The sequence below is a fragment of the Oculina patagonica genome, chromosome 1 (assembly GCF_052425735.1).
Source record: "Oculina patagonica isolate OP01 chromosome 1, crgOcupat, whole genome shotgun sequence".
Lineage (NCBI taxonomy): Eukaryota > Metazoa > Cnidaria > Anthozoa > Scleractinia > Oculinidae > Oculina > Oculina patagonica.
This window is the reverse complement of record NC_135758.1, coordinates 35,808,574-35,835,241: the sequence shown is the minus strand read 5'-3', so window position 1 is coordinate 35,835,241 and position 26,668 is coordinate 35,808,574. Positions and strand designations below refer to the sequence as shown.

The 26,668-nt window shown below is 38.1% G+C and overlaps 4 protein-coding genes across 9 annotated transcripts in view; 1 reads left to right on the top strand and 3 right to left on the bottom strand.

Moving 5' to 3' along the window:
* The window catches only part of LOC144628238 (phosphatidylinositol N-acetylglucosaminyltransferase subunit C-like), a 60,812-nt gene extending 35,577 nt beyond the window's left edge, over positions 1-25,235 (top strand). The window contains exons 1-8 of one of the 2 annotated variants that reach the window (XM_078486311.1): positions 14,070-14,375; positions 16,146-16,215; positions 18,442-18,596; positions 19,159-19,271; positions 20,812-20,867; positions 22,553-22,700; positions 23,738-23,904; positions 24,671-25,235. In XM_078486311.1, coding sequence (XP_078342437.1) covers positions 14,204-14,375; positions 16,146-16,215; positions 18,442-18,596; positions 19,159-19,271; positions 20,812-20,867; positions 22,553-22,700; positions 23,738-23,904; positions 24,671-24,734 — 945 coding nt within the window. In that variant the 5' untranslated portion in view covers positions 14,070-14,203 and the 3' untranslated portion in view covers positions 24,735-25,235. Of the gene's footprint in view, positions 1-14,069; positions 14,376-16,145; positions 16,216-18,441; positions 18,597-19,158; positions 19,272-20,811; positions 20,868-22,552; positions 22,701-23,737; positions 23,905-24,670 lie in introns of those variants that run through there. The other variant, XM_078486318.1, reaches the window with a different exon arrangement.
* On the bottom strand, positions 690-2,223 carry LOC144650377 (uncharacterized). Its single transcript, XM_078510042.1, has 2 exons — positions 2,082-2,223; positions 690-1,750 (listed from the first exon to the last, which is right to left on the bottom strand). Exon 2 carries the CDS (start codon positions 1,736-1,738, stop codon positions 1,145-1,147), a length of 594 nt encoding a protein of 197 aa, XP_078366168.1. The 5' UTR covers positions 1,739-1,750; positions 2,082-2,223; the 3' UTR covers positions 690-1,144.
* Positions 5,532-14,040, bottom strand: LOC144627991 (uncharacterized). Of its 5 annotated transcripts, none has more exons than XM_078486027.1 (8): positions 13,520-14,040; positions 12,538-12,825; positions 11,738-11,794; positions 11,446-11,611; positions 9,951-10,204; positions 8,860-9,111; positions 6,765-6,842; positions 5,532-6,348 (listed from the first exon to the last, which is right to left on the bottom strand). In XM_078486027.1, the coding sequence occupies exons 1-8, from the start codon at positions 13,812-13,814 to the stop codon at positions 6,152-6,154; spliced, it is 1,587 nt and encodes a 528-aa protein (XP_078342153.1). In that variant the 5' UTR covers positions 13,815-14,040; the 3' UTR covers positions 5,532-6,151. The 5 variants fall into 5 exon arrangements, with proteins under 5 accessions (XP_078342153.1, XP_078342170.1, XP_078342161.1 ...); XM_078486044.1 differs by having other exon boundaries at positions 11,747-11,794; XM_078486035.1 differs by having other exon boundaries at positions 11,738-11,791.
* An 803-nt stretch (positions 25,236-26,038) lies between the features above and the next one.
* The window catches only part of LOC144628549 (histamine H2 receptor-like), a 1,849-nt gene continuing 1,219 nt past the window's right edge, over positions 26,039-26,668 (bottom strand). The window contains exon 2 of the mRNA XM_078486669.1: positions 26,039-26,668. This exon is cut by the window's right edge and continues 270 nt beyond it. Within this exon, the coding sequence (XP_078342795.1) occupies positions 26,631-26,668 (38 nt within the window). The 3' untranslated portion in view covers positions 26,039-26,630.

The window sequence follows — 26,668 nt, the reverse complement described above, 5'->3', positions numbered from 1 at the left end:
AGCAATACGCCTTTTGGAAGTTTTATTTCACTTCTTGTAGTAGTAGTTTGAGTGGTAATAGCAGCAAAAATAGAAAAATAGAAATCGTCCTCTTATCATATCAAAACCGCCTGGTGTGCATGCCAACCTCGTCCCGAGGTTCCTAGTGGGTCGACCTGCCCAGCTAAATAGATGCTTCTTGCGTTTTCGGCAGGGAGCAAAGGGCCAAGGGAATACTCAAAACATGTCTCAAACGGTATCGCTTTTTGTCTATTGAAAAATTTTTCTGGGCACGAAATAAAGATTGTTGTTGTTGTTGTTGTTACTAGCTTGCGCCTCAGAAAACTCCCATGTGGAGGAAAGCGGCGTATCATGACTACGAGATAGGATCTTCTTCTTAATCCTAACTCTCCTCTGGGAGAATAGGGCCATACGGGATAGGATCACAGAGTCGAATTTTTAGGCAATCGCCTACTGTACTACTGTAAGAGTGATGTAGACTGATATTTTAAAATCATGCTACCCCATAAAGGATTACTGATTGGGCAGAAGAGTTGGTACATGCGCACTGTCGCCAATGACAAAGTGACAAATATCAAACAAGCATGGATTGATATCGTGTATAGCCTGAAATGTGATCATCTCCTCACCAGTGACAAACTCCCACAGTAGTACAATCTCGCCTAAATTTGCAGTAAACCAAGCAAATGTCAAACCAAATAAAGTATTTATTTAAATTCCTGTTTCTATGTTTTCTTATCACAAGACTATTAAAGAAAGGATATGTATTTCCGAAAAAAAAACACTTGATAAATCAATTATAGCACTGTAAAACTCCGATAATAAGCCCCTTCTGGGATTTGAGGGAAGGGGTTAATTTTTGGGAAGGGGAGAAGTATTAGATTTTTTTAGAAATAGCAATGGGCTATCCTCAGAAATAGCATTGGGTAATCCTCAGAATTTTTTTCTGAGTTCTTCTTTCATAAAACACACGTCATTTCATCATCACTTATTAGTTTAGGGGCTTTTTTCGGGTGGGGGGGGGGGGGGATTACGGATATTACTGATTTTTGTGCCTGAGGTTTGGGGGGTAAGGGGATGGGCTCTAATTTTTTTGGGGGGAGGGATGGGGAAAGAGGGTCCTTATTATCGAAATTTTCTTGTGCTAGTAACTGAGATAAGAAGAGTGACTGTTCAGGGATTCCTCCTCCCTGGACAGTTCTTCATTAGTTGCTGTGATAAAAGAATGTTCGTATTCTACCGGGAAGCTTGCCGGTTCAACTTGACAGTCAACAAATTGGATTGATTCTTTACAACGAGGATGACGTCTTGAATGCCGAGATACGTACAGCTTGTATTTCAGTTGCTTGAAGACTTGCAGTATTCTCATTGCAAAACGGAATGTAAGGTAAACGAAGACTGCCAGTATGCCTCCAAAGACCAGCAATGGGGAGAGAACAACGAGAAATGAGAAGAACGCCACCACAAATGATCCCCCAAGTAGTGCTAGCGCACTCATTGAGACTACCACGAACGAGCTTGATACAAAGGCCAGGAACACGAAGAATGGTAGAAAACCAATGATAACTAAGATGGCTAGGAACAGTGAGATGAGTGGATGGTTCTCAATAAATTGCTTGGTTTGTCTGAGTGCACGCATTACTTGGCAGTCCTTCAAGCTGACAACGCGTTCATACATTGCTCGTAGGTTGCTTGTCGCCCACGGAAACATGGAATCGATATCTTCGACCCAGGTCATGACGACAAAACGCTAGGGAGGAAAATAAAATAATGAAAATTAATTTTGTTTGAAAAATAGTAATTTAAAACAAAAGCCACGCTTCCTTAAAGCTTTTGCAAAAATGACAAGTCCTGGAAAACTAATACGTAGCAACATTTAAATTTATTTCTGGTCATATAAATGCGCTTTTTCCGTCGACGACTTCATGAATTAAAATTTGCTTCATAAAGAAATTTATTAATCAGTTTTTACTATTTTGACAATCTGAATAAAAGTCAAGTGAGTTTAGCTCGGCAATTTAAATTAGCCATTTCATAGTAGCGAAAATGGTTGGAAGTTACATTTATACTTTGCACATTACCTGTTATTCAACTGTAGGGAATAGTCGTTTTCTTAAAAAAAGCTTTTCAATCAATCTGGTTCGAAATCCTTAACGATGTCCACTGATAGTGTATTTCCTGATTACCAAAGACGCAAACTAAAGTAAACTTTATTGAATCACGTTTGTAATTCGTCTGACGTAATCAATAACATTAAACGTCATGGCTAGCTCGCACTCTACGCCACGCGCTATTTAGTTATTTGACTATTGACCGTTTAAGGGGGTCCTTCTTAACTACAGATCTACAGCAGTTACTAGGGAATTGATTAAAGGGGTTTTGGTGGCAAGCCATTTTGGAGCGTTTGGTAATGTTTAATGGCGAATTTTTGGTGGGGAGGACAACTGCATTGAATAAGTCTATATTGCGCGCGCCTAACTAGTGCCAGTCCAAAACCGCGCGCCAAAATGTAAAATCCCTGAAACTTGGAAAAAAGAAAGCAGAGTTCCAATATTTTTTAAAGAATAAGTCATAACATAGCCTTCTTCAAAATCAGACGTAGGGAATTACCGTTTTACGTGCAAAGAATGGAATGCTACTGAAGAAAGTCTGTCTATAGAAGTCTATATGGGTTTTTATTACGCTATAACTTTTATAATAAAGCGAATTTCATAAAAAACCATAAGAAGCATAAGGAATGTGGGCATTCTTAATCTGTTGGCACTGATTTTAACTTTTTAGATCCGAATATACCCTTTCAATTTTAGGGTTTTCTCAGGGTTTTCTCTATTCCCGTCACGTCACGTGCACTTGTCAAATATGGCCATGATTAGGGCTCGGCAACTTTTTGGCAACTTTTCATATTTCGAGCAACTTTTTCCCCTGTAAGCAACTTTTTCACTATTCGAGCAAATTGTTGCATTTTTAACAATTTCTAAACCGAAGATCTCCGAAGATGTAGGAGTGTTGTCCGAGGCCATACGAACGTTTCCGAAGATTAACGAAGTTTGCCGAAGATTCGCGGGCTCCGAAGACCTTTCGACTTTCGACTCATTACCCATAAAAGCATTACAAAATTAGTCAGCAAACATAACGTCATTGATATCTTCACTATTTTTCTCAGTGAATCGAAATAAATCCTTCTAATTCGACAAATTTTGCCTTAAAATGTTATTTAGATACTTCTGTTGCAGTGAAATTGCATGAAACTGCTTAGAAATCTGAAATGTTCTTGATAAAAAGCAGCGTTTACGATTTTTTGCGGCAACTTTCGAGCAACTTTTTTTTGGATTTTTGTAGCAACTTTCGAGCACCTTTACCAGAACCTTCGAGCAACTTTTTGAATAATTTCGAGCAACTTGTGGAAAGCCCTAGCCATGATTTAAAACACTTGAAGGACTCGACAATGGAACAAAGTTGTGCAGAAAGCTTATCCGTAGGAGGTTTGGTTTCCAAAAACAGGTCGAAAATATAAAGTGAAAAATACGGATAGCAGTATTGCTGAACACCAGAAAAAAAGTTTAGGGCGCGAGAATTCAAATAAATGAAAATGCTGTATATGATTACCGTATTTTCTCGATTAAACGCCGGGTTCGAAACGCCGGGTCTCCAGATTAAGTTGAAATGGGCCCCTCAGGTATTTATTTAAGGTATAATAAGCTGTAGGCATATTAGCTTTATACATTTTTGTCAAAAATAACGAATAAAACCATTGCTTGTGGAAATCGGGTTCGATAATCTGCGAAGTCAAATAGGCCAAGTTTGAAATAAACGCCGGGGGCGTCTAATCGAGAAAATACGGTAATATTGGTTAACGTGGCTGGATAAAGAGCCAATTCTTTTGCGAAAATCGACAGAAAACATTCTTAAGCATGGTTTTCACAAGCGACGCAAGCACAAGCGCAAGGATAACAGGTCTTATTTCTCCGTGAAAAAGGCTTCGACTCAAGCAAAAGCACAAGCGCATACTTGTGCTTGCGGCAAGCACAAGGATCAAAATTTGTCCTTTTTGCGTGATCGCGCTTGTGCTTGTGCTTGCGTCGCTAGTGAAAACCAGGCTTTATGGAGACATAAAAAATGATTAAAAATGTATGAGAAAATTTAATGGTTTCGCAGTGAGGAGTGACAATGTCATGAAGACTCAGAAACGAATTTTGTCTTTGTATTACCAAAACCCTTGTAAAAAAAACCTTCAAGAGCATTTCAAACGGTTTATTTTATTATGAATATCATTTTACATCTATAGCTAAACGATTTCATGATACAGACAAAATGTTAACATTAAAGATTCTAAAAACGCGCGCGTTTACAAAGCCTGATGGAAACACGAGGACTAAGTTTAAAGAAACTGGAGAGCGGCCGGTGTGGCAAATAACATAAGTACTTATAACTGCGGATTTGCCTATACGCACTCCATGCAGTGGCTGTATTAGAGAACGATAGTTCAGCTCTATGATTTTACTAGTTTTCTATTATTTTTATCAGTTGAGAACAGAATGCAACGTAATTTGAAAGTTGCGTTTTCAGAGCCAAAAGGACTAGCTACAGACATCCAACGACACACGTTATACAGCCATAATAAGCTAGCATAAAATATAACTGACTTCCAACACAATTACAAGTGTCGAATTCTTTAATACAAGGCATTTAAAAGCAAAGCATTTTCCATGGCCTTGTGAATATTTTACATTTCTAATTAAACACTATACGAGGAGTGCTTTCATTTGCTGCACCAAAGCATTTTTTTAAATCTCATCTTTTTCTAGAACGAAAAAGTCAGATGCATTGCAATCATTTCGATCAATGGCATGTAGTTTAAGCCCCCCCCCCCCCCCCCCGGGTTAATTTTTTTGGTTCTACAAAAAACCTCTGTACTTGCACTCTGCGATCACGAAATTTTTACATACAACTATGAACTGAAACGTATCTGAGGGTCTGGTTTATCATCAATGACGATCGGCTAATAGACGATCGCAAGTTAATAAGTTAAAACTAAGTAGATGCATTCCAATCTAAAGAAATACAACAGTTCCTGAAATCTATCTGGGGTTGGAAACAACCTTTTCGTTGAGCCGAAACAAATTTACAGGTTGACCGTAGAGATGAATAGTTAAAAATACAGTAAAAACCCGCGTATAAGAAAAGTGGATTAAGAACACCCAGGCCTGAAAAATGAAAGTTGTTCTTATATGGAAAAATATCAAAGATCAACATACTCCTTGCACATTATTCCACCCCATTACAGTACAGTATTGCCTTGATTTTATTTTTATTAAATTAAAATATTGTGATATATATTGATTTCATCTTTGGTAGCCTAGTTGTTCCTTATTTTAAGAAACTTTTTTAAGAACACTTAAGAACACTTACAGGCCGATTTTGCAGATTATAACCCTTTATATAAGAACAAATCAGTAACCGCCAAAATAGGTGTTCTTATACGCGGGTTTTTACTGTACCCCGACCAATGTTTTAGCCGATAAAATTGGCTCCAATGCATTTGGTCCGGCTCAACAGCGGTTCGACGTTTTTCATCGTTTATCGCGCTGGTTTTTGTTTTTTGTTTATGTCTACTGGTGCAGAGTAATAGGGCTGCATTCACGAGCTAATCATTTCACTGACTACCACTGACACATTCGATGAACCTATCAAATTTTCGCTGTTAACGTAATTGATGTCAGCGTTAACTCAGAAGTATAGTTTTGGAAGAATTGTTCCTTCACGAAGAGATTCGACTCCTTGAAAACGTTAACGCTGAAATACTTGTACGGAAACAACTGTTTTAGAGTAAAAGAAAAAAATGTTTTTTTTTTTTAATACAAGAAACACATTTTCGAAATATGTTTTTCCGCGGGCCGGGCAGACTAGGAAACATTTATTTTCGCAGGAATGTTTCCAAGCTTAGTCCGGGGTTTAGTCAGGCCCTAAATCACCAATCAGTCTAAAAATTGGGCAAGCACTGAGCCAGGTTCTACGGAAGTTGTCACATCATCATGACATCACACGCATAGGTCACGTTGCTTAGCAACTTCAAAGACGAAGACCGCATCGCACGAAGACTGCAGACTCGGGAGTGCAATCTAAAAGCGTTCTTGTATTCCCAGTTGATTTCTTAAAGAAGATCTGCAATGAACGGACATCCTATATCCACTAGAATGTCATACAGTGCTCCCACGGTGCTATTGGCTTTGACCTCCCAATATCTCAAGACCTCATCGGCGGGATTTTCAACCCTTTTGGAGTCAAGGTATTTGATTGAATTGTTGTCCATTCCAAGTCTCTCGGCTAAGAACTTCCAGTGGTCGTCAGCTAAAAATAACAATTAGACAAAATTAATTACAACGACTACAAGGGTTTGACGATACTTCGTACTACCAAGGTACGCGAAGAGTTCCGACTGATTTTTATCCAATCAGAAAAATATATAAAATGCATGAAAAATTATACGACCACTCTTGGAAAACTGTTTGCGTCAGTTTACAGTTTCAAAGTACACTGGCAAGGTACAATGTTTTAATGTTAACGACTGTGACATCAGTATGTTGATGCAAGTTTATTTGAAAGCGTCCCTTACCCAACTAACACAAAATACGAGTTCGATTCAACTCCGTTTATAAAGGACACTCTCGGGAACGCGACTTGGTATCAGTAAGGTCAGGTGTTTTTTTACAGCATTGATTGTGTATTTGCCGGAAATAAACGAAGGATATTAAATTGGTACGTACCGCACAAGTTTCTTGTCAGATTTCTGCGGAAAGTGTAACCAACTTCTCTTATGAATGTAATAGGCGAAAGCATTGGACCTAAAAAAAAAAATTCAAAATCAAATCAATTCAAATAAACAAGTAAACAAGTTATCTCCCAAGTGATCTTCAATTTGCTTACCCTATTTCCTTACTGCGCATTGTTCCTTAAACCCTCCCCTTTCCCTAATTAAAGATCTCTTCGAGACATCGACTTTTTTTGCATGAAGTTAGTATGAGTAGAAGGTTTATCCTGGGCATTGTTGTTCGAACATATCATGGAAGAATTCAAACGTCTTTCAGTTTTATTTTCGCGGAGGAAATGCTGTATTTGTCAGTCGCGACGGCTGGGCGCTTTGCGACTCATATACTTTGGCTTGGTTAAAAATGGTAAACTTTGACGTTTGCCTTTAATCGAAATAGTTGTTTCCTTTCGAGTTAGAAAGATTTCTAACGGGTTCCCGATAAAGGTTACCATGACAGAGTTACCTTTTGTCTCGTCACGCAATCTTAACCCCACATTGAAAAGAAAATTTTCGTTTGGATATTACCAAAAGCCGTTTCTCCTCGCGTTATTCTTTCCCTTACGGCTACACATGCCATTTCTAACGACTACATTTCCAGTAAAACAGTTGCTGTTTATTTTGTTTTCTAATGGCGATGCATTAACTTCTGATAGAAGCAAAAACTTTTAGCGTTTACTGCTTCCACCGGAAGTAATTTCACAAATGGCTACAAAATCACTTGTAAACATCACTTCACACCTGCATTGAATGATGTTGCAATTCTAAATTGTGCAACTCAGCAGAAATAATCAATTGTCACGAAATGAATTCCCTTTGGTTAACTATTTGCAACGTTTTAGTGTGTGAAAGACTTGTATCAGTACAAATTTGCGTTGTTAATTGTTTTAGGTTAAATTAATATTAGCGCCTAAAGACTTGTACCAGTACAAATTGCGTTCCTAATCGTTTAAACTTCGTTGCCTTCGAGCGCTGAACCCCTCACATTCTTAATTGGTTATGTCACGTAAGATTTGGGCTACTCACGTTTTTAATTGTTATATAACGTTTAACGTTTAACGTTTTTAATTGTTATATAACGTTTAACGTTTTGTTATATAAGTCACGTTTTTTGTACAAGAACGAAGTGTTGAAGCACAACTATAGAGTGACACTTTACAAGTCACGCGCTTTGATCACCCACAGCGGAAAGTATTCCCTTGAGAAATTAAAGCAGTCCCCTGAGAGTGAACAAATATGCGGGAAGAGAGGGAATTAGTTGTCCACATATCTCCTTTTTTTGCTTGAATAACAAGCAAAAAAACCGAAAAAAAGCAGCGACGCTGTAAACGGTTCATTTAATTTCCTCTGACCGTTTTCATGGCCTCGAAATTACTTAGAGATTAATAATAAAAACTACGCTACAGCGCTGGCGCAAACGGCAAAGGCAACTTGCTATTGATTCTGATTCTGTTTTTGAATTATGAATAAATCCATCAGAAATTTGAAAACATATCTTATGTTCACCTGCAACAAACGCAAAAAGTACTCACTTTCACGTATGCGGAATTTTTCGTCACCATTTTGTCATGGCGCGATAAGAACCACCAGCTTTACAGGCTAAAAGGAGGCCGAATATAAGGCTGAAATAGCTGATGAAGCCCAAAAACTACAAAAAAGCTTGAACATTCCTCATAATCTGCTTACCACACTGGACATTTGAGATAGCTATCATAGTGGTTTGACAAGAAACAGGAAAAATAAAGGTACGATAGCATGACTTCGTAATACTGGCTAAAAGTCGTAAAGCCCGGGCCAAACGAGGATGGGAGTTGACAAGAGTTCAAACTCTGGCTCTCGTTTGGCCTGAAACTCTCACACACTCTCATCGACTCTCACGCACTCTCATCGACTATCATCGACCTTGAACATGCTTAAATTTTTCATGAGAGTCGATCGGAGAGTTTGACGGACTCTCGTTCTCGTTTAGCCCCCATGAGAGTCAACTCTCATCAACTCTTATCCTCGTTTGGCTCGGACTTAAGTCGTAGCTTATCACTCCCGCAATCACTCACCCGTAACACCTTTAAACGTTGGTAATGCTTCCCTTAACACCTTTATAGCTGTTTCTCTGTCACTGCTCGGTACCAAATCCGTGTATCTGCGGATTGGATAGTTCTTACTCTGCAGTATGAGGTCCTTGGTGGGTATATTACTGTTTCCAAGTTCCTTTCTCAACAGTGCCTTTGCATTCGGCCCCAGTTTACTTGAAATTAATGAAGCTTCACTGTCATTAAGATCTCCGAAGAATTTCACTTCTCGGGGGCCTGCAAAGATTAGGAAGGCCATCGTAAATCCACTTACAACACAACACGTGAGTGTCGCGAGGGACAACAGAGACAACAAAACTAAAAAAAAATTCACGTTGAAGGTAAAATGTGTAACACTGTCAGTTTATGCAGTGATATTCACAGAAATAGGGCTGAAGAAGCCTGAAGTGCCTTTGTAGGGTAGTCTCGTAAAAACAGGCGGCTTTACATTAGAAATAACAACTACCACAATAGTAGGTAATAGCGACAATAAACAACAACACTACAGTTAATAACGGGAATGTTCATGTTACTTTCGCTGCAATGTTAAGTTGGGGACACGATCTCCTATAACTTGCGAGATTTTGAAACGTTACGTTCAAAGAACTGCCTCGTATGACATCTTCACCATCTGTCTGCTCTTTGCTCTGCTGGCAAATAGCTCTGATAGTTTAAGCAGCAGTATTTCACGTTTCACTGAAAATGAGGGACATTTATTAACACGATCTCCAAAAGGTTGCGAGATTTTGAAACATTACGTTCAAAGTACTGCTTGTATGACATCTTCACCACCTGTCCGCTCTTTGCTCTTAGGGTACAGATTAATTCAAAGGGATCGACGATTGACCTGTCACGTTCACGAAATATTGTTTATTACAATCATAATGATGGAAGTCGAAAATAATAGGACATAAAAAAACTAGCCATAACTTCACATTTCAGGAGCTGAAAATAAGGCCGTTCACGAATCACGAAAATACTCTTAACCACCTTCAATAGAACTATAGTTAGGGAATTCTTTCCCAGTCAACTGTGTTAACCAACAGCTATACAAAGGATTGCTTAATTTTACTTACTCAGTGACCCCATTCCCTTAGTCAAGTTTTCAATGGGGCTATCAACACAGTCCAGTTGGCATCCCAGGCTTTTCTCCAGACAATATGAACAGTCTTTACGCTCAGAACGGTTTACAGCACTGAGGAGAGCTTGAACTGTAGCTTCACGTCCTTTAAGTGAAATCCAACCCTTTATTACATTTAACGTTGGGCCTCCATCTCTTCCCTGCATGGTCGTTTCTCTACCGGCTGGAAGGCCAAGTTCATTGTAAAACCTAATTAACACACAAGAGAAAGACAGGGTCCAATAAGCCTTTTTCCAAAGATTGGTCTCGTAACCAACCATCATAAACATGTAGCTAGAGTTATGCGATTTCAAGAAATGGACAGCCGAGAGCGTGTTTTACCTATAATCCCAGTACTTGGGGCACCCCATTTAACAAAAATAACTTAACAATTCGTTACGAATACTATTAAAGAGAGACTCCCTTCCCCAGTTACAATGTTGCAAAATACGCAGTAATGGGAGGCATTGCTTTTTTGACATTGGAAAGGGAGAGAGGGGGAATTACTACTCAGATATTTCTTGTTTCAGGTGGGAAAAACAGCAAGTGTCCCAAGAATGATGTCTGGGATTGTAACCCAAATACAATTTTTAAGATCATTGGGGCATAATGGTGAGATTTTGTGATGGTTTGAACACTTGAGTAATTAGAAGGTTTTGTAAGGAAGTGGAAGAGAGAGACCCTGGGAACGAGGTTGGAGAAGAACTATATTGTCCAAATAAATTTTCAATATTTATTAATTTCTTTAAAACGACAGTGGTCTGTAAGATGTAGGAAGAGCGTGAGAAAATTAACCATAGTCAGAAGTGTCAGGCCAGTAAACTGCAAGGGAGAGATTTTATGGGCTTTGGAAATACAGTAGAATCCTAACTTCTTATCTCCCAATTTCTCAAAGCAATTTTAATGACCCAGGAGGTTTGAAAAATTAGGATTTGACTGTATTAAAATTTACAAGGACTTGTATGAAAAAGCACATGAGCGTGACTGGATGGCAAGGCATTTTTCCTCTCATACAAATCTTTTTAATTTCAAGCAGTCATAAAGATACCCCATTTTAAGTTGGGGGGGGGGGGGGGGAGGGAAGAGAGTAAGCCTGAAAATTTACATGCTAGCTTATTTCTATACTATTTCTATTTCTATATATATATTTCTATATAAATTGCTATATATATGTTTTTAATGGAAAGTTGGTCACATGACCAACTATTGCAAAGGCCTATTTTACCTAGTAAAAATTGAATGGCATTATGAGAGAATTTAACTGTCAGAGACCATTGTGTGGCTCCATCCAAATTGTACTGGTTTCATACATTCCCTACAATTCTGTCAATACTAATACCGTAATTATTTATTTACTGTGCATAATACATAACACTTGCATCACAAATAACACTGCTTAAATTAACTTCAGTTAACATTTAAGTAAAACAATGGGAATGACTATAGCCAACCTCTTCCATCCATTACCCCAAATATCATCTTCATCCATTTGAAGCCTGAATTCTTTTAACAACTCAGGTCTTTCCTCTAGAATGTCTTGGACTGGGGTGTTAAATGAATAGGAACTGCTGTCTTGTACAGGGAACTTTATAGGTGATCCCTCACTATAAGAAGATCCTATTAAGGGAGAGGATATGAATGTGCATTTATAGATTGATACTTGTAGCAAGGCAAGGTTGACCAAAGAGTATAACTTAAAATAGAGTTTAAAAGAAGAAACAAGGAAGTTTGTAAAACCAGTACCTAACTGACCGTCTGACTGTCCAGGTGTCTGTCCATGTACCTGCCTTTCTGTGACTACTGACAATGAGAAATTAACAGTCACATCATTGCACCTTGATTCCTGGCCTACTTGTAGTACTCACACTTACACTGTACTTTTAGAGTGCAGTGGCCTAATGGTCAGTGGGTCAAGCAGTCCAGGCAACTGTGAGCCCTGCAGGGGTCACTCGGTTGTGTTCTTGGGGTAGACACTTGACATTCACACACCCTCTAGACCTCTCCAGTCGAGAATAAAAATGGTACAGCCAAATTGTTACGGCAACCTGACAGAATAGCAATACTCCTCTAGGGAAAGTAGCAGTACTTCTAGTTGCTTCATGCTCCAGAAAACTGAGTTTAATGCAAGGGCTTATGAGCTACTATACTGGGCTTTATAGGTTTGGCCTATTCATGCAAGTGATGATAATTATAATAACAATAATGATGATGATGATGATGGCGATGGTATCCATATTGAGGCTGTGAATCTTGATCATTATTCAGTGGCTCATATCTCCTGTCAGGTTTACTCTAGTCCGCTAACAATAACAAATTATTAATTAGTACCACTTAATTCACCTGCATGCGGGGTGGAAAGAACATAAAGATACATAGGGGTTCAGAGGTTGAGCACACCAAGACAGTGTCTTGGGCAGGGTGCTTGTTCTTGAGCCTCTTTCTACCCTGCATGCTGGTGAATAAGGAGTAACTGCAAATAATGTACAGTCAATGTAAAGTCCAGCACACTAACCAATGTCATTCCAAATCTTATGTACATGTACCTTTTAGTCCAGCGTCCTGTAGAAGCTTTTCTGCCATTGAAGGATGGACTTTCTCTAGCCCTTGCACAAACAAGTTAAAAGCAGTTGGACCCCTTCTTGGGAGCACTTCAGTCAAAAGCATTTCTACCCTTTGGGAGACTGGTTTTGCAACATTAAGTAGATTTTGTTTATCTTGTTCATCTAATAAACCTGATAATTGAGTCACCATTTTATCTAGGCTCATGCGATGAAGGTTTTCAACATTTTTGCGGAGAATTTCCTTGTGTTGGCCTGACATTCCAGTGTTACCTTTACAGGTGAAGAGTTTTCCAAATACATGTATGTAAAAAAATAATTTGAAAAATCAGTAAATGCTAGCGGCCAAGGTCAGGTCCCCTGTTTTATGAGTCAAATGAGTGGGCACCCCTATAATTTTTCAGGCCAAACTAAGACCTGTAGGGTTGAGAAAAAGTCCTCTTGAGATCAGCCCCCCTCTTATTCATGAAGTCTGGATGATCAGGCCCCAACTTACCTGAAGGTCTGGTTCCGCCATTGGTTTGGGGCAATGATGTTGATCTAAACACCCTTGGTAGTAAATGAGCTAATTTTTTTTGGCTATTCCAGCATAACTATTCTCCCTTTTCCAGGCATACTCTAGGCAGTTGGCTCAAGCTCAACTACACATAGAGGGTAATATTCCAATTTTGATGAAATTGGGACTTGGTTCCACGGCTTTAGAGAAAGAACAACACATTCATGGGTGGGGCATATTTTTGCACTTTTCTCAAATGCCCAGCTGTGTGAGGAAAAAAAGAAACAAACAAATATATACCTTAGTATGTGTGGGAGGGGGACGGAGAGGCGGGGGGGGGGGGGGGGGCAGAGGAGACGGGGAGTGGGCATCTAATGACAGAGCCCTAGCTAATTATTGACATTTTTATTGCTTCAAAGTAAAACAAGTAAACCCTAAACCTTTTCTCGTTCGAGAAAAAAGTATTCTTACCTTTCGGAATAGAAGCTATCTGTATCCCTGAATCCTGTATCAGAAGATCGGCGAGGTGTTTCTGGCTCTTAAGTTCATATAAAGCAGAAACAAAGTTTTTAAAAGCATTAGGTCCCTTCCTGATAATCATGTCGAGTAATGCGTAAGCTTGTTCTCTTCGCGTTTCCTTCGTTTTTATCTCCTCCCTGTCATCATCGTCAATAACATCTAGTCTATTCAACAACTTTAAAGGCTCTAAATCCTCCGCGATGGGGATCCGACGGTTCCGAAGGATCTCTCTGTGTTCTTGCTCCATCTTCCAGGATGGAAAAGCGGAAGTACAGAGTGGGTATCTTTTTCCTTCGAAATCGCAAGATATTGACTTCTTTCCAGAACTTAAATTCTTCTTATTCGTTCTGTGATACTTAATTCATCAGAGGTGTGACTATTTTACTAGAAAAGAGCAACACAACCCTTGATAATAAACCACTGTCATCCTCAAGAACTGTAAACGATTTCGACGATTTTGGGAAGCTCGTTTGAGCCTGCTGTATCACTAAGCAGTTCACATATTTGAGAAATTATACGTCGTGTAAATGTCATGTAATTTACACTCAAGTGTGTGAAATTCCAATATGGCGGACAGCCGGCTGTTCCAGGTGAACTCTCGAATCTGTTTTGTCCTGTAGAAGCGAAGAGCGAAACATGCAGTGTGCGTTGGTGCTGCAAACCATGGTCAGTGACACTGGAAAGGGTAATGATTTCCTTTCAGTTCAGGTAAAAAGAAAAAAGCCATGGAGAAAAGTGCTTTACGAAGACCAAGGCGTCCCTGACAACTATGTGGACAAATCATTTCTCGAAGAAATGAAGAAAAATTGTGAGTTTGCTAATTATGCTTACCACGGAGTAGTTATTGAGAACAAAGGTTGATACATTTGATGTAACATAGTTGATTGGATAGCAAGAAGCGTTGTTTCACACCTTCGGCATTAAACAATTGAGTATAACAGAGAATAATATTTTCCCGGGCGGGATACTCCCGTAAATTTCCACCCCTGAAATTTCGGATAGGCGTTACTGTAGACCTTCAGGGATGTCTTCCAAAAATCGTTCATACGCGCATTACTTTAGACAAACCCTTGGAAAAGTATATATCACTGTAATGCTAAGAAAATGTAGAATCTAAAGAAATGATTACCGTATTTTCTCAATTAAACGCCTTTGGCGTTTATTTTAAACTTGGCATGCAGGACCCGGCGTTTATTTGAAGCCGGCATTTAATCGGGGTCCGGTGTTTATTAACGAGGTGCAATTTTTTATCATATTTTCAGTTTGATTTATTACTACCAATTATCCTAGACGCAGGGGCAGTTTGTCAAGGCGGGACGATTTTTCTCTTCGTCCCGCCTCGAAAAACTGTCTCTGGGTCTCCGAGGATGATTATTACCAAAAGGCAGCATACGACACGTGTTTGTTGCAATCAAGATTTGTGACAAACATGAAAAATATAGGAAAAAGTTAATTTTATGGGTACAAAGAAATAAGTTCATTGACGACAACATCGCCAACATCCTCCTGGTTTAGAAACGTACTCCTAAAATTAACGACAAAGTTGCATACGGTACTAGTATGTCAGCGGTGCTATTGCTATATATTTTATTATACTTGTAAGCTTGACCGCATATAAATGCCGGGACCTCGATTAAACGCCCCCTGGCATTTATTTAAAAATTAGCAGTTTTGACCCGGCGTTTATACGAGGCCGGCGTCTAATAGGCGATTTGCATGATGGCGTCACTTTTCAAACCCCACTGGGAATTCAAAATTTGAACAACAAAGGAAAGGCGAAATGACGACATCGTTCAAATGTGCTATTGGTGTCTGGCGTTAAATCGAGAAAATATGGTATTTTAAAGATTTAGTGTATGGTAAGCTCGTGCAGCAAGCCTTAAACTGCAACAGTGACGATGCTTGCTAAATTGAACTACCTTCTTTCATGTTTGCACTTATGACCAATAAACTACACGCCAAATACCCAATCTGCTCATTTAAATAAATTGATTCCTAAAGCACAACTGTTATATTCTTGGTTAAATCAGCTTAAATTCTCCGAAGCACTCCTGAATTAAAAATTACCTACCTATTCAACGCCATGTTTAAATGTCCTTCAGCCGTAAACAGAAACATTGTAACATGAACTTGTCAATAATACTCGGCCATCATATGCAAACAGCAAAAGGTCGTGCTTGTCATGCTTTCCAGCTCTCCTAGAGGGTATCTAAAGTATTTATTGATCATAGTGTCCCTATTGAAGACAGTTTCAAAAGGAAATCTGGGACTGTTTATCATGACAAAAAAACTCAACATCCGCACTCAGAGTCACAAAATGGGATGTTGTGTGTTCTTGACAACCGCACCGAGAGAGTTAAGGATAGACACCAAAAAAATTTACACCCTATCCCACGGCACATCCCTATATATCCCATGTATGGGAGTGCCCCCCCCCCCCCCCTTTCAGGAATTTTTTTTTCCAGTCTGAGGAACACCTATTTTGTGACAGGTGTCCTTGCATTCCTCTTAATTTTTATTTTGAGCAAAGTGAAAGAAAATGTCAGTTAAGTTTGATGTTGCAGGTACTTTTTTGCAGTAAACACAAGAACCTACCAGTTCTGGTCAGTGGTGTCAGAGTCAGGGGCAGTGTCTCAGCAAGTAAGCAGGTAAAAAAATAACTTTAATTCTAGGAGCAAAAGTTTTTGTTGAATATCTGGAAACTGCTAAAAGTGTTACACTCTGTAACCAGTACTCTTTGAAGAATGCCCCTTAGAATGAGGCTTAAAATGATAGGAACTATTTTTGTCCCTATTTTCATGAATAAGATGTAGATGTATATACCTAAGTTGCTTGTTATTGTAAAATTTAATTTAATTATCTACTCCTTTATGGTGTTATTTCAGCCGAGAAGCAAATCTGCTCTTGGCACTAAGTTATTTAATTCCTTGCCAAGATTGTGGTAAGAGCTACGTTTGGTGAAACAAAATGTAAATTTGCTTCTTGACTGAAAGAACTTGGGAAAGTGGTTGAATGTAAACAATTGCAATAGCCAGCGTTCGCTGATCATTCTTTACATTTTGGTCACTCCATCTCCCGGGAATCTTCCAAGATCTTAAGTACAAGACTTAGTGCAAATTGGTATACTGGACGCCCTTTAGAAGTGTGGGAGATCAACACTTGCAGGAATCCACTCAATCAGGACTACAGTAATTATCTGCCACATGAGTATTTCAATTTAGCTTTAAAGGACAAGATCAGACTTAATTAGCTCAAATTTGCATTTTTTTCGACGTTTTTGCTTGTTTACAAGCTAAAAACGTAGAATAGGGGTTATGTGGTCAAAATTTGGAACCACATATTTGTAAACTCTCAAGGGACTTTTTTAATTTCTCAAGGGACTGTTTTAATTTCTCAAGGGATTACTTTCCGCTGTGGGTGATCTCGTGGAAAAAACGTGACTTGTCACATTTACAAACGTTATATAACAATTTTAAAAGTGACATGTCAGCTTTCTTATCTCAACGCACGTGTGTCTGAAAGGCGATCTATAAAAAGCGTCGCACAAACAATGGATTGCGTAACTAAAACACGAATAAATAACCACTAGCACTTACATCGTTTAAACATTACAAACATCAAAAATAAACCATACCAAAAAACTTGCTCTTTTCAAAGATATTATTGAAGTCAAAACAAATGGCTTCTTTTAGCTTAGGAGCGGTTAAATATTAGGCCAAATTTGGTCGCTACATGCAAGCGCAATTCTATTTCGTCATCAGCCTAGGTCGTTAGGGACGAGATTTCGCGTTGATAGCAATGTTGCATGAATCGGCTTTACAACATGCGATCGTATCTACGCAGTTCGAGTGGAATTTCAGTCAAAGACAGCAAAATTCTTTCGTATTTCATCTTGAAATATAATTCAAGAGCATTCACTGTATATATGGCTTTTGTTTAATCCTGGGTCTTGATATCCGACCCTCGCGAGGGAGGGCATGATCTCAGGTTAACCCTCGCAAAGCCTAGACAAAATGCAGCTTGAGTGTAACGATTTGTTTACGCTGCAATTATATGCGCAATGTTTTCCCCGACAGTAGTATTTTTTCGTGATTTTTCGTGGAGCAATCGTAACAATACGGCCTTGAACACATTGAACAGCGGTCTACCTATAACAATATAATTCAAATATGGCGTCGCAAAAACAAAGCATCGAACGCATATTTTGCTGTTTCATTTGCTAATTTCGCTGCCGTAATCGACTGCCTCGAAAGGTCCTTGCAATTTTAAAGTATAGAATTGTCAGATCTCGCTGAAATTTGCACTGTTTATTTGTGTAATGTTAAGGAATATGTGTATAAATACCCAGCGCGGACGAGCCATTTTTGACAAAATTATATGGCTGCATTTCCTCCACAAAGATAGGAAATTGTTAAACTAAACTACAAAGAAACTGTAATGATAAGTTCGAAGAACAATGCACAGGATAAACCTTCGTCTCATACTTCATGCAAAAACGTCGATATCTCGAAGAGACTTTGATTGAAAATTATCTTTGATTTCAAATTTTTCAAACCAGTTTGATTTTTATTTCCCTTTGTTTCAGATTATGATAATGGATATGAGACAATGAAATATAAAAGTCAAACTGGTTTGACAACATGCTCTTTGTAATTTTCTTATCACCTATTCCTAATGAAGGATGAAGTTTTAGCCTAAACATTGGGATTTTAAACCAGCCTTTAAATTTTTAGATACTTTATGAACCAGAGTAACATTTAATTTCTTGTTTTGAATCCACCTGGTTGCAGGACCATTTTTAGATAGGGGACAGAAAAGGACCTTTTTGCAAAATTATGTTGCCTTCATTCATTCTCTTTGTTTTGATTCCCCAGTGTATGCATATTTGTGGCGGCATTTGTGTACATGGACTTTGGACTGTTGTCACCCTCTGTGCTGTTTGTGCTCACCTCTGTTTTGACACTGCTTGGTTATGTTCTGTTTGATGCTTTGGATGGAGGAACATTAAGATCGGCATCAAAAAGATCAAGTAAGAACTTCAAAACATAGCCTTAATTAACATGCAGTGGTTACCACTCGCTGCCTGCTTTCCCTAAAACGTGAAATATTAAATATTAAAATACCAAGATCCTTACTGTGGTGGCCATCAATTTCTCTTAAATAAATTATGATAGACAAGAATGTTAATTATTAAAGGCGCAGTATCATGAGAAGTCCCCTAAGTTTTTGCGCAAACTATAATTATGAGGGTGCACTCAGTGTTCAACAAGAGAACTCTCATTATCATACTCTAATCTTAAGGGTGCTAATACCCTTTATTTAAACCATAAAAAGTCAGATTAATTTAATGTTTGGCTTAAGTTAGTAACAAGTTTTGGAAATCATCTCTTAGCCTTGACAGTTACATCAACCTTTAAAGAGGAAGTTTGCAAGTAGTCTCCTTATAATACATTTAAGTGGGAAGCCATCCATCTACCAGTTTTTCACGTCTCGCTTCACAATCCTGGAGAGAAAAAACAGGCTGCTCACAATCTGCTGAGTACAGTGTTACTTTTTTGAAAGATCCTCCAAATGTCACTTACTTTTTCTAGGACTAGATGACCTAAAGAGTTGTGTGGTGGTTCTTGGTTCTGTGTTCGTGTTATCTCCAGTTTTAAAAACCTTGACTGATTCCATTAGTACAGACACAATTTATGCCATGACAGTAAGTACTGCCAAGAGAAGGGCAATTGCAAATTTTTAAAGGAGCTACGTCACGGCAACACATCTTGAAAAAATTGGCAAGTTTTTTTTTGATTTTGTAATCGATTGTAATCTGTTTTAATCTTTGTCAGTCGAAACCATCCTTGTTTTTCCGTTTTATTACTCCTTTGTTGTTTTTCTATGTTAGGACAACTATTACTTTGAGGTTTCCTTCAATTTGAAAGTTATCAGAAAAATGACTTTGCTCCTTTAAGCCACTTTTAAAAATTTGTACTGCCCTAGCTGTTAATAACATTTATTACAATAAGTTAGTTCATGTTTAATTAAATCAGTGGATTATTAATGTTGACAAATTACAAGTTATTTGTTATGCAACCCTCCAAGTTAAAACCATTTTAGTCGCCATGGCGACTAAAATTTTGGAGCTGGCGACTAAATTGGAACTAAAGTCGCCAGCCTAGCAACTAAAATTGAGAAGAAGGATTGAAAGAGTGAGCTTAATTTAGCGACTAAAATTTTTCACTGGCAACCAAACTTGAGCAGTAGGTGGCCAAATGGCCACCAAGGAAAAAAATAAACTTGGAGGGTTGTTACGTACAATGTACAATATTATCAGGATCAATTTGTTCAATGAGGTTTTGATTTCTAATGCCACAAAGTAATTACGAGAGAATGGGTGAAAGTCATAATGAGCATCTTCTGCACTGATTACCAAGTTGATTACCAAGATATTTTTTTTAAAGAATGCTATCTTGTAATTTACCCTATTTTTCCTTTGATATCTGTGATGAACACATCAGAAATTTAACCCTTAACATGCTAAGCCCGGATTATCCCGGGATTTTGAGGAATGGCCATTCTGCCACTTATGACGTCACCAATTTACACGTCAGAAGATTTTTGTGATTTGCATCTTATAGAGCTTGGATAGATCTTTCCACAGGACTGTCCATCTTTAATATTGACTGCATTCCGACAGAGCTAATCGAAAAAAACGCGATCAGTTTTTGTTGTAAAATTGGTGCTAAAACAGGCCAAAATACCCGTACTTGATCATGATCTCCTTTCCAGGGTTTTCCATTGATTCAGATCAAAACTTTTCAGGCCAGTAGAAGGTGTGCACAGAGTAAAAGATAGAGAGAATAAGAAAGCAGAAAAAAACGAAAAGGAAACGAGCAAGGAAAAAAATCGGAACGGTTCCATGCATGCGCCATGCATGCACCAAAGTAAAATATTGTACATTTTTTCATGGCAATTTCATCAAAATCTTCCTGCATTGTCAGAAAGTGCATTTTTAGCAAAATAAGAGAACGTTTGGACCGTCGAGCCAAGAAAATCGATTAACGGTTTAAAAAAACGCGTTTTTAGGAATAATTTCAGCATATTAAGGGTTAAAGTAGCATACCAGATTGCTGTTTCACAACCGGCTGTGCCTAGTGTACCTACATGTAGGTACATGTACATGTAGCTAGTGTCTTAAAAAATTAATTAATGTCTTCCTTTATCAAACATGATATGCCTTAATGATTTTACTTATTCAGACTTTTATGCTTGCGATGAACTTACTCCTTTACGATTATGGAACAAGTGCTGCAATGTAAGTGTTGCTCGTTTTATGAATTACTATAATTATGTCGTTTTAAAAAACAGTACTGCAGTTTCTTTTTATCTTTGCAACCTCTTTTTCGTTTTTTTTTTTTTTGTGCTTGTAGTTAACTACTATTTTGAGGTTGTCTTTGGTTTGAACACTGCAAAAATGACTTAATAACTTGGGATAATTTTCTTTAAAGTCTGTATTGTTTTTAACACTCCAAAACGCAAGCCCTTTCTATTGTCAACGGTACCTACCCTAAACAATTCTAAATGTTATTGCGGGCCCAAGAGAGGCCCGCAACCCTAATCTTGACAGTGACCAGCGGATTGCGTATAACGCGTGCGCGCCACGTTTATAAAAGGCTAGCTGCAAAGCGGAAGTTGAAAATTTTGTTCTTCCACCAAGAACGATCAGAATGCGAAAAATGTGTCAATCAAAACAGATTGTTGAAACACCGGAAGTTGAAAATCTGTTCTTCAAGAACGATTAGAATGCGAAACCAGAGGAAACATAAGTCAACCACAACAGTTTGTCACATAAGATCAAGACTTCTGTCACATGGAAGATTGGAAACTACGTTTGGCCGACGTTGTTTAGGCGTTGGTTTTGAGAATATTTACTGTTATTGTATCACAAACACACCACGGCAAAACGAATGATTCCTTACAACATTGACAACATAGCGAGTTAACCGACCAAACAAGATCACATCTCGATAACACCGCCCGGGCCGCTTGCTCGATTAAATCATCCATTCCGTGCGTGACGCGTTACTTGGAATAATAATTGTCTTTTGTCCAGCGATTTATCGACACTTCTGATAAATTTTCGCGACCTGTCGGAATAATTGCCGGCGTGAAAATGAGGTGACCTAAGTTATTTGTTCTTCAACATTGCAAAAGGATCCGAAAATGTGTCGTTCAAACAGGAAGTTGAGAATTTTTCGGTTAGAATGCGAAGAAAGTGTCATGAACATTTATGAACTGAGATCGACGCTTCTGTCACCTGGAAATGAAGGAAGGTGCATCTAGGCCCGCACTTTCTAACCTGTGGTTACCACTAGTTAATTAAGTAAACATTTTGCAGTTAATTGTCCCTTCCCATATTCAGTTAAATAAGGGTACAGGGGATTGAACATTATCTTACCTCTTAGTTAAAACTGTCCAAGTTTCTAAAATATTAGGCCAAGATAGCAATATATTGTAAGGTTAGTTTGCTGTGTAATCGTACGGGTAAGGCGTCTTTGTGTTTTATTTTTTATTTTATTTTATTTGTTTCGCCACTTACAAGTTACAATAGGAGTAAAGAAAACAAATTATGACATCAATTATTTAAATACCGGTAAGTTATTACATGAGCATGAAAACGAATTTACAACACCTGATAAACATTACATAAAATAAGCACACTGGCCCCAGTTGTTCAAAGGTTGGATAACGCTATCCACCAGATAAATCACTATCCGGTGGATAACGTAGCATGTTTTGTTAAGACTTATCCACTGGATAGCAATTCATCCGGTGGAAAGCGAAATCCACCCTACGAACAACTGGGGCCTGGTGTATATTGTTTAGTCTTGTTTGACCTTTTTTGTTTTTGCTGCCTTACTTTTCTATTTTCACTTCATCTTAACAATATCATTTAAAAATAATACAATATCGTTTAAAAAAATTAAAATATTTTATCAGAGTATCAAGGTCTGCCTCGCTGAACGCCTCCATCTTCGCGTCTGTATGTTTGGCGTCCCGCCTTCCTTCTTCTTGGCATGTTTTTGCTACTGTCATTTTCGCCATGCAGTTATTTGCTCTCTTTCCGTCGCTGAGAAGACAGCTTAAGGTACCATATAGTCTTATTCTTGTTGAATGAAATGAAATATTTTGCTTGTGGCTATCATTGGCCGTTTTCATACTAGAAATGGACAAATCGTCTTAGTATGAAAACGGGATGAATGTGTTGAACTTCGTCGAATTGGCCGTCTAGGAAGACGATTTTTCGAGGACGACTTGGTCGTCTAGACGGACAAGTCGTCTAAAAGCCGTCTTAAATTAACACTAGACGAACAGATCGTCAGACGACTTGTCCGTCTAGACGATTTGTCCGTCCTCAGTCTTGTGTGGAAACGGCCATTAACTGCAGAACGCTTCTTAGGAGGTTGTTTTGTGTTTATCATGGTATTTCATTTGTACTAAGTAAAAACCCGCGTATAAGAACACCTATTTTGGCGGTTCAGGCTGATTTGGTTCTTATATAAAGGGTTATAATCTGCAAAATCAGCCTGTAAGTGTTCTTAAGTGTTCTTAAAAAAAGTTTCTTAAAATAAGGAACATACTAGGCTACCAATAGATGAAATCAATATATATGCACACAATTGTATTTTAATTTTAATAAAATTGATAAATCAAGGCAATACTGTACTGTAATTGGGGTGGAACTATTATGTGTGCAACGAAAAGTAGTGTTGATCTTTGATATTTTTCCATATAAGAACAACTTTTCATTTTTCAGGCTGAATGTGTTCTTATATAAAGGGTACTTTATTTCCTAAAATCAGGCCTGGGTGTTCTTAATCCACTTGTTCTTATACGCGGGTTTTTACTGTAATGGAGTTATTGCCCCAAAGCATTCTTTCTCATCCAGTTCTTTACTGGTCAAATCTACTACATTTTTAACAAAATCCCTCAACAGAAGTTTTTAAACACGGTATCTTGCTCAAAGTAGAAAACAACAACTAATAAAATAACTAGGTTTGTCAGTTCCTGACGTTAATTTTGCTTGAAAACAAGTTCCTTCAACCGTTATCCCAGAGATCTAATTTTTTTGGTAATGCTACTTGTACGTAGAAATGCATTGCTCCAACTTTTGTCTTTAAACAGATGCAGCTTCCCTCAAGCCACGTCGTTGTGACCTGGTCTCTAGTATTGGTTGCCATAGTGATGTTGTGGCCGCTGTCTCCGCTATTTGCAGTATTGCTGGCCCTTGTGCACCTGGCGGTAACGTTTGTGTGTCCGTTTTGGCTGATTAAACTACAACGGTTAAAAAAGTAAGAACGAAACTCATCTGAAGAGACATGATAAGTTTAATAGAAACTCAGAATCAGTTTGTGTTTCTGTTTCATTTAAGATTTGCCACGATGGCAAGACTGTTTCATTTCTGTTTTATTTTTTTTGCATCAGACTCAACGATGTTCGTGTGTAAAATGTTCTTGCACTACTAGTTAGATCGCGTATATTGTTTTTAAGTTATGACTCGTTTTCCTAAGTCATCTTCTCTCGAGATAACATGCAAGCGTTTATTTTCTTGTGAATGAACTAATGAATACATTTATTTATGTGTCGATAACTGGAAAAGTAGTTGGAGCGGTTTTACCTTGAGTGTCGAAAGTAATTCGTATTTTCTTTGGTTTTGCATTACTACGCTTGGTGATTGGTTTAAAAAAATCTCGCCCAACTTTCTCAACCAATCAGAAATTAAACCAAACAAATCATGACTTGCTCGCACACGTTTTCCCGCGCTTCGCGTCGGCTACAAGTATATACTTCGAGCTTTGTTTGGTTCACTGTATTGTCTGTATTTATTTTGATTGGCCAGAAGGATAACTTTGGTTTTGGTTCTACGAGACTCAATTGAAAACCACTCTACGTAAGAAACCCCCACTGTAATGGAAGTTTCAAATCAATACTGCGAAGTAATAAAGAACCAAGTATGGTTAACAATTTTAACCCAGTTTGTTCGCCTTGCGTCGTAGAAGTGATATGTCACGTTCTTAGTTTTAAAGCTTTATTTCTTTCTGTTTATTCTCTCGTTAGTAATATTCACGGCCCATGGGATGAAGCTGTTATAAAAGAAGAGCATGTTGCTAAAGTGAGGTAACCAATGTCACCACAGTGTATTTTCGTACTTTTCGCATACGTTTACACCGCATCAGTGGTAGACGTAAGCGCATGCCCCAGACATGCGTATACAAAGCTTATCCAATCCGACATCCAGTGCCCCTGGCCTGGTTACTTCGCAAGTGGTTCGTGACGTCAACGAATTATGCGCGCTTTCTCAAGCTCAGCAAAGGACCAGCATTTCGACATCAAAGGCCAAAAATTGGAGCAGTTTGTTACTGATGCCAATCACCTTGGACGCCCTGTGTTCTAATACGAACGGCGGCAGATGCCAATGATGCTGGAAATGATGGGAGCGGTGACGGTGACAGTAGCGGCACATAGTACAGTACATAGTACAGGATTGGAGAGTTGCGTAATTATGAAGTTTTGGATAAAGCAAGTTATCCACTAGCCGAAAAAGACACAAGTTAATTGAGAAATGTTTCAGTTCTCCGCGGATTTTTCACCCAAAGAACCAATAAACTACTCATCAACTTTGTTTTCGTTTTATGATTTATTTTCCGAGTTCAGTGGCTCATAGCTGTCATAGCCACTTCGATTCATTAGAAACATTTCTATTGACTCATTACAAATTCAACTTTATAAGATCTTTTGTTATCTTCAGTTATAGACCATTTTAATGGTCTATAACTGAAGATAACAAAAGATCTGTCGAAGCATGTCTTTAAAACTCAAACATTTTGTCGTTTTTCTTAAAATTTTGACTTGCAAGCCTGCAAGTTTCGGGCTAACAACTTTCCTGCTGCTATCTAGACCAAATAGTTAATTAAAATTTGGTGGTCACTACGGGCAATAAAACTAACCAAATGATAAAATAACAAAAAAAAAACCCAATGATTAAGTCAAAGGATGAACATCTTATACCGAAGGTGGAAATAATAATGACTCTTCTTTTGTGCAAAGCAAATAACATTCCACCTTTAATTATAAATCACCATGAAAACTATTTAGTTTTCACTATATAGGAAAATATATGTATATCCATTAAATTACAAACTCAGATTATGAAAATTAGATTTAATTGCAATTATCACTAAAGGTGGAAATTTTTTTGCATTGCTTTGGTTCACACCGTTGTGATATGTTCAGATCTATTCTTGCTACGTGCTGAGGAAAGACTAAACAAGCACTGACTGTTGACACAACATCTTACATACAAGGATCGGAAAAGATACATCTTACTAAATGAGAGGTTAAAATTGAATTACAAGTCTTGCTATTTTTATTAACTGAAATCACAGACGGTGCTTTATAATAACAAGTGTTAAAAAATGGGTTTTAAAATTTCGAACATTTGATGCAATGAATAAGGCTATTTAAACATGCGCCGCTCTGGGTTTCTGTAAATTTACATTTCATTACGGCTTCAGATGAGTCATCCTTATGTTTGACTCGAAGCTTTGGCTTCGTCTTGTGCGTTGTTTAAACGACACTGCTACAATTTTACCGATTTGTAGAAGAAACAAAATTTTCTCGCCCAGATCGGGCCTCATCAGTAAAGATTTTTTTACGGCTTTCCTACGAATAAAAATTGGCGTCTTTTAGGCACCTGATCTCGCTTCTAAAAAATAAAAATGTGGTGAAGTTGATACCTCGAGTGGTAATTATATATTAAGTTAAAGTAAAACATTTTCAAGAACGATACTTAATTTAGATATGTTCGGTAGCAAGCCTTTGTCTTGTTCACAAGATAGACTGACAAGATTATTCTCTAGAGTGATTTCTTAAAGTTTAGATAGTCCAATTAAACACTAGTCACCCTTTGAGAGACTACATGGGGATTTCTCGCTTGAGTTTTCCCTGCAAATAAGCTTGTTTATTGCCATCTTTATGTCCTGTCCAGTGAGCAGTTTTTATTTTATTTTACGGGCATTCATGTTGTTGAAATAATGGTTGCTGCTGTTGATGTTC

What these genes read in the sequence shown, in the direction of transcription:
- LOC144650377 (XM_078510042.1), bottom strand. Translation starts at nt 1,738, where the DNA reads ATGACCTGGGTCGAAGATATCGATTCCATGTTTCCGTGGGCGACAAGC.
- LOC144627991 (XM_078486027.1), bottom strand. Translation starts at nt 13,814, where the DNA reads ATGGAGCAAGAACACAGAGAGATCCTTCGGAACCGTCGGATCCCCATC. An exon ending in AACGTTTAAAGGTGTTACGG is followed by an intron (nt 6,843 to 8,859) that starts GTGAGTGATTGC and finishes TTTTTTTTTTAG; the next exon opens with GTCCAATGCTTTCGCCTATT. An exon ending in TCTGACAAGAAACTTGTGCG is followed by an intron (nt 6,349 to 6,764) that starts GTACGTACCAAT and finishes TGTTATTTTTAG; the next exon opens with CTGACGACCACTGGAAGTTC.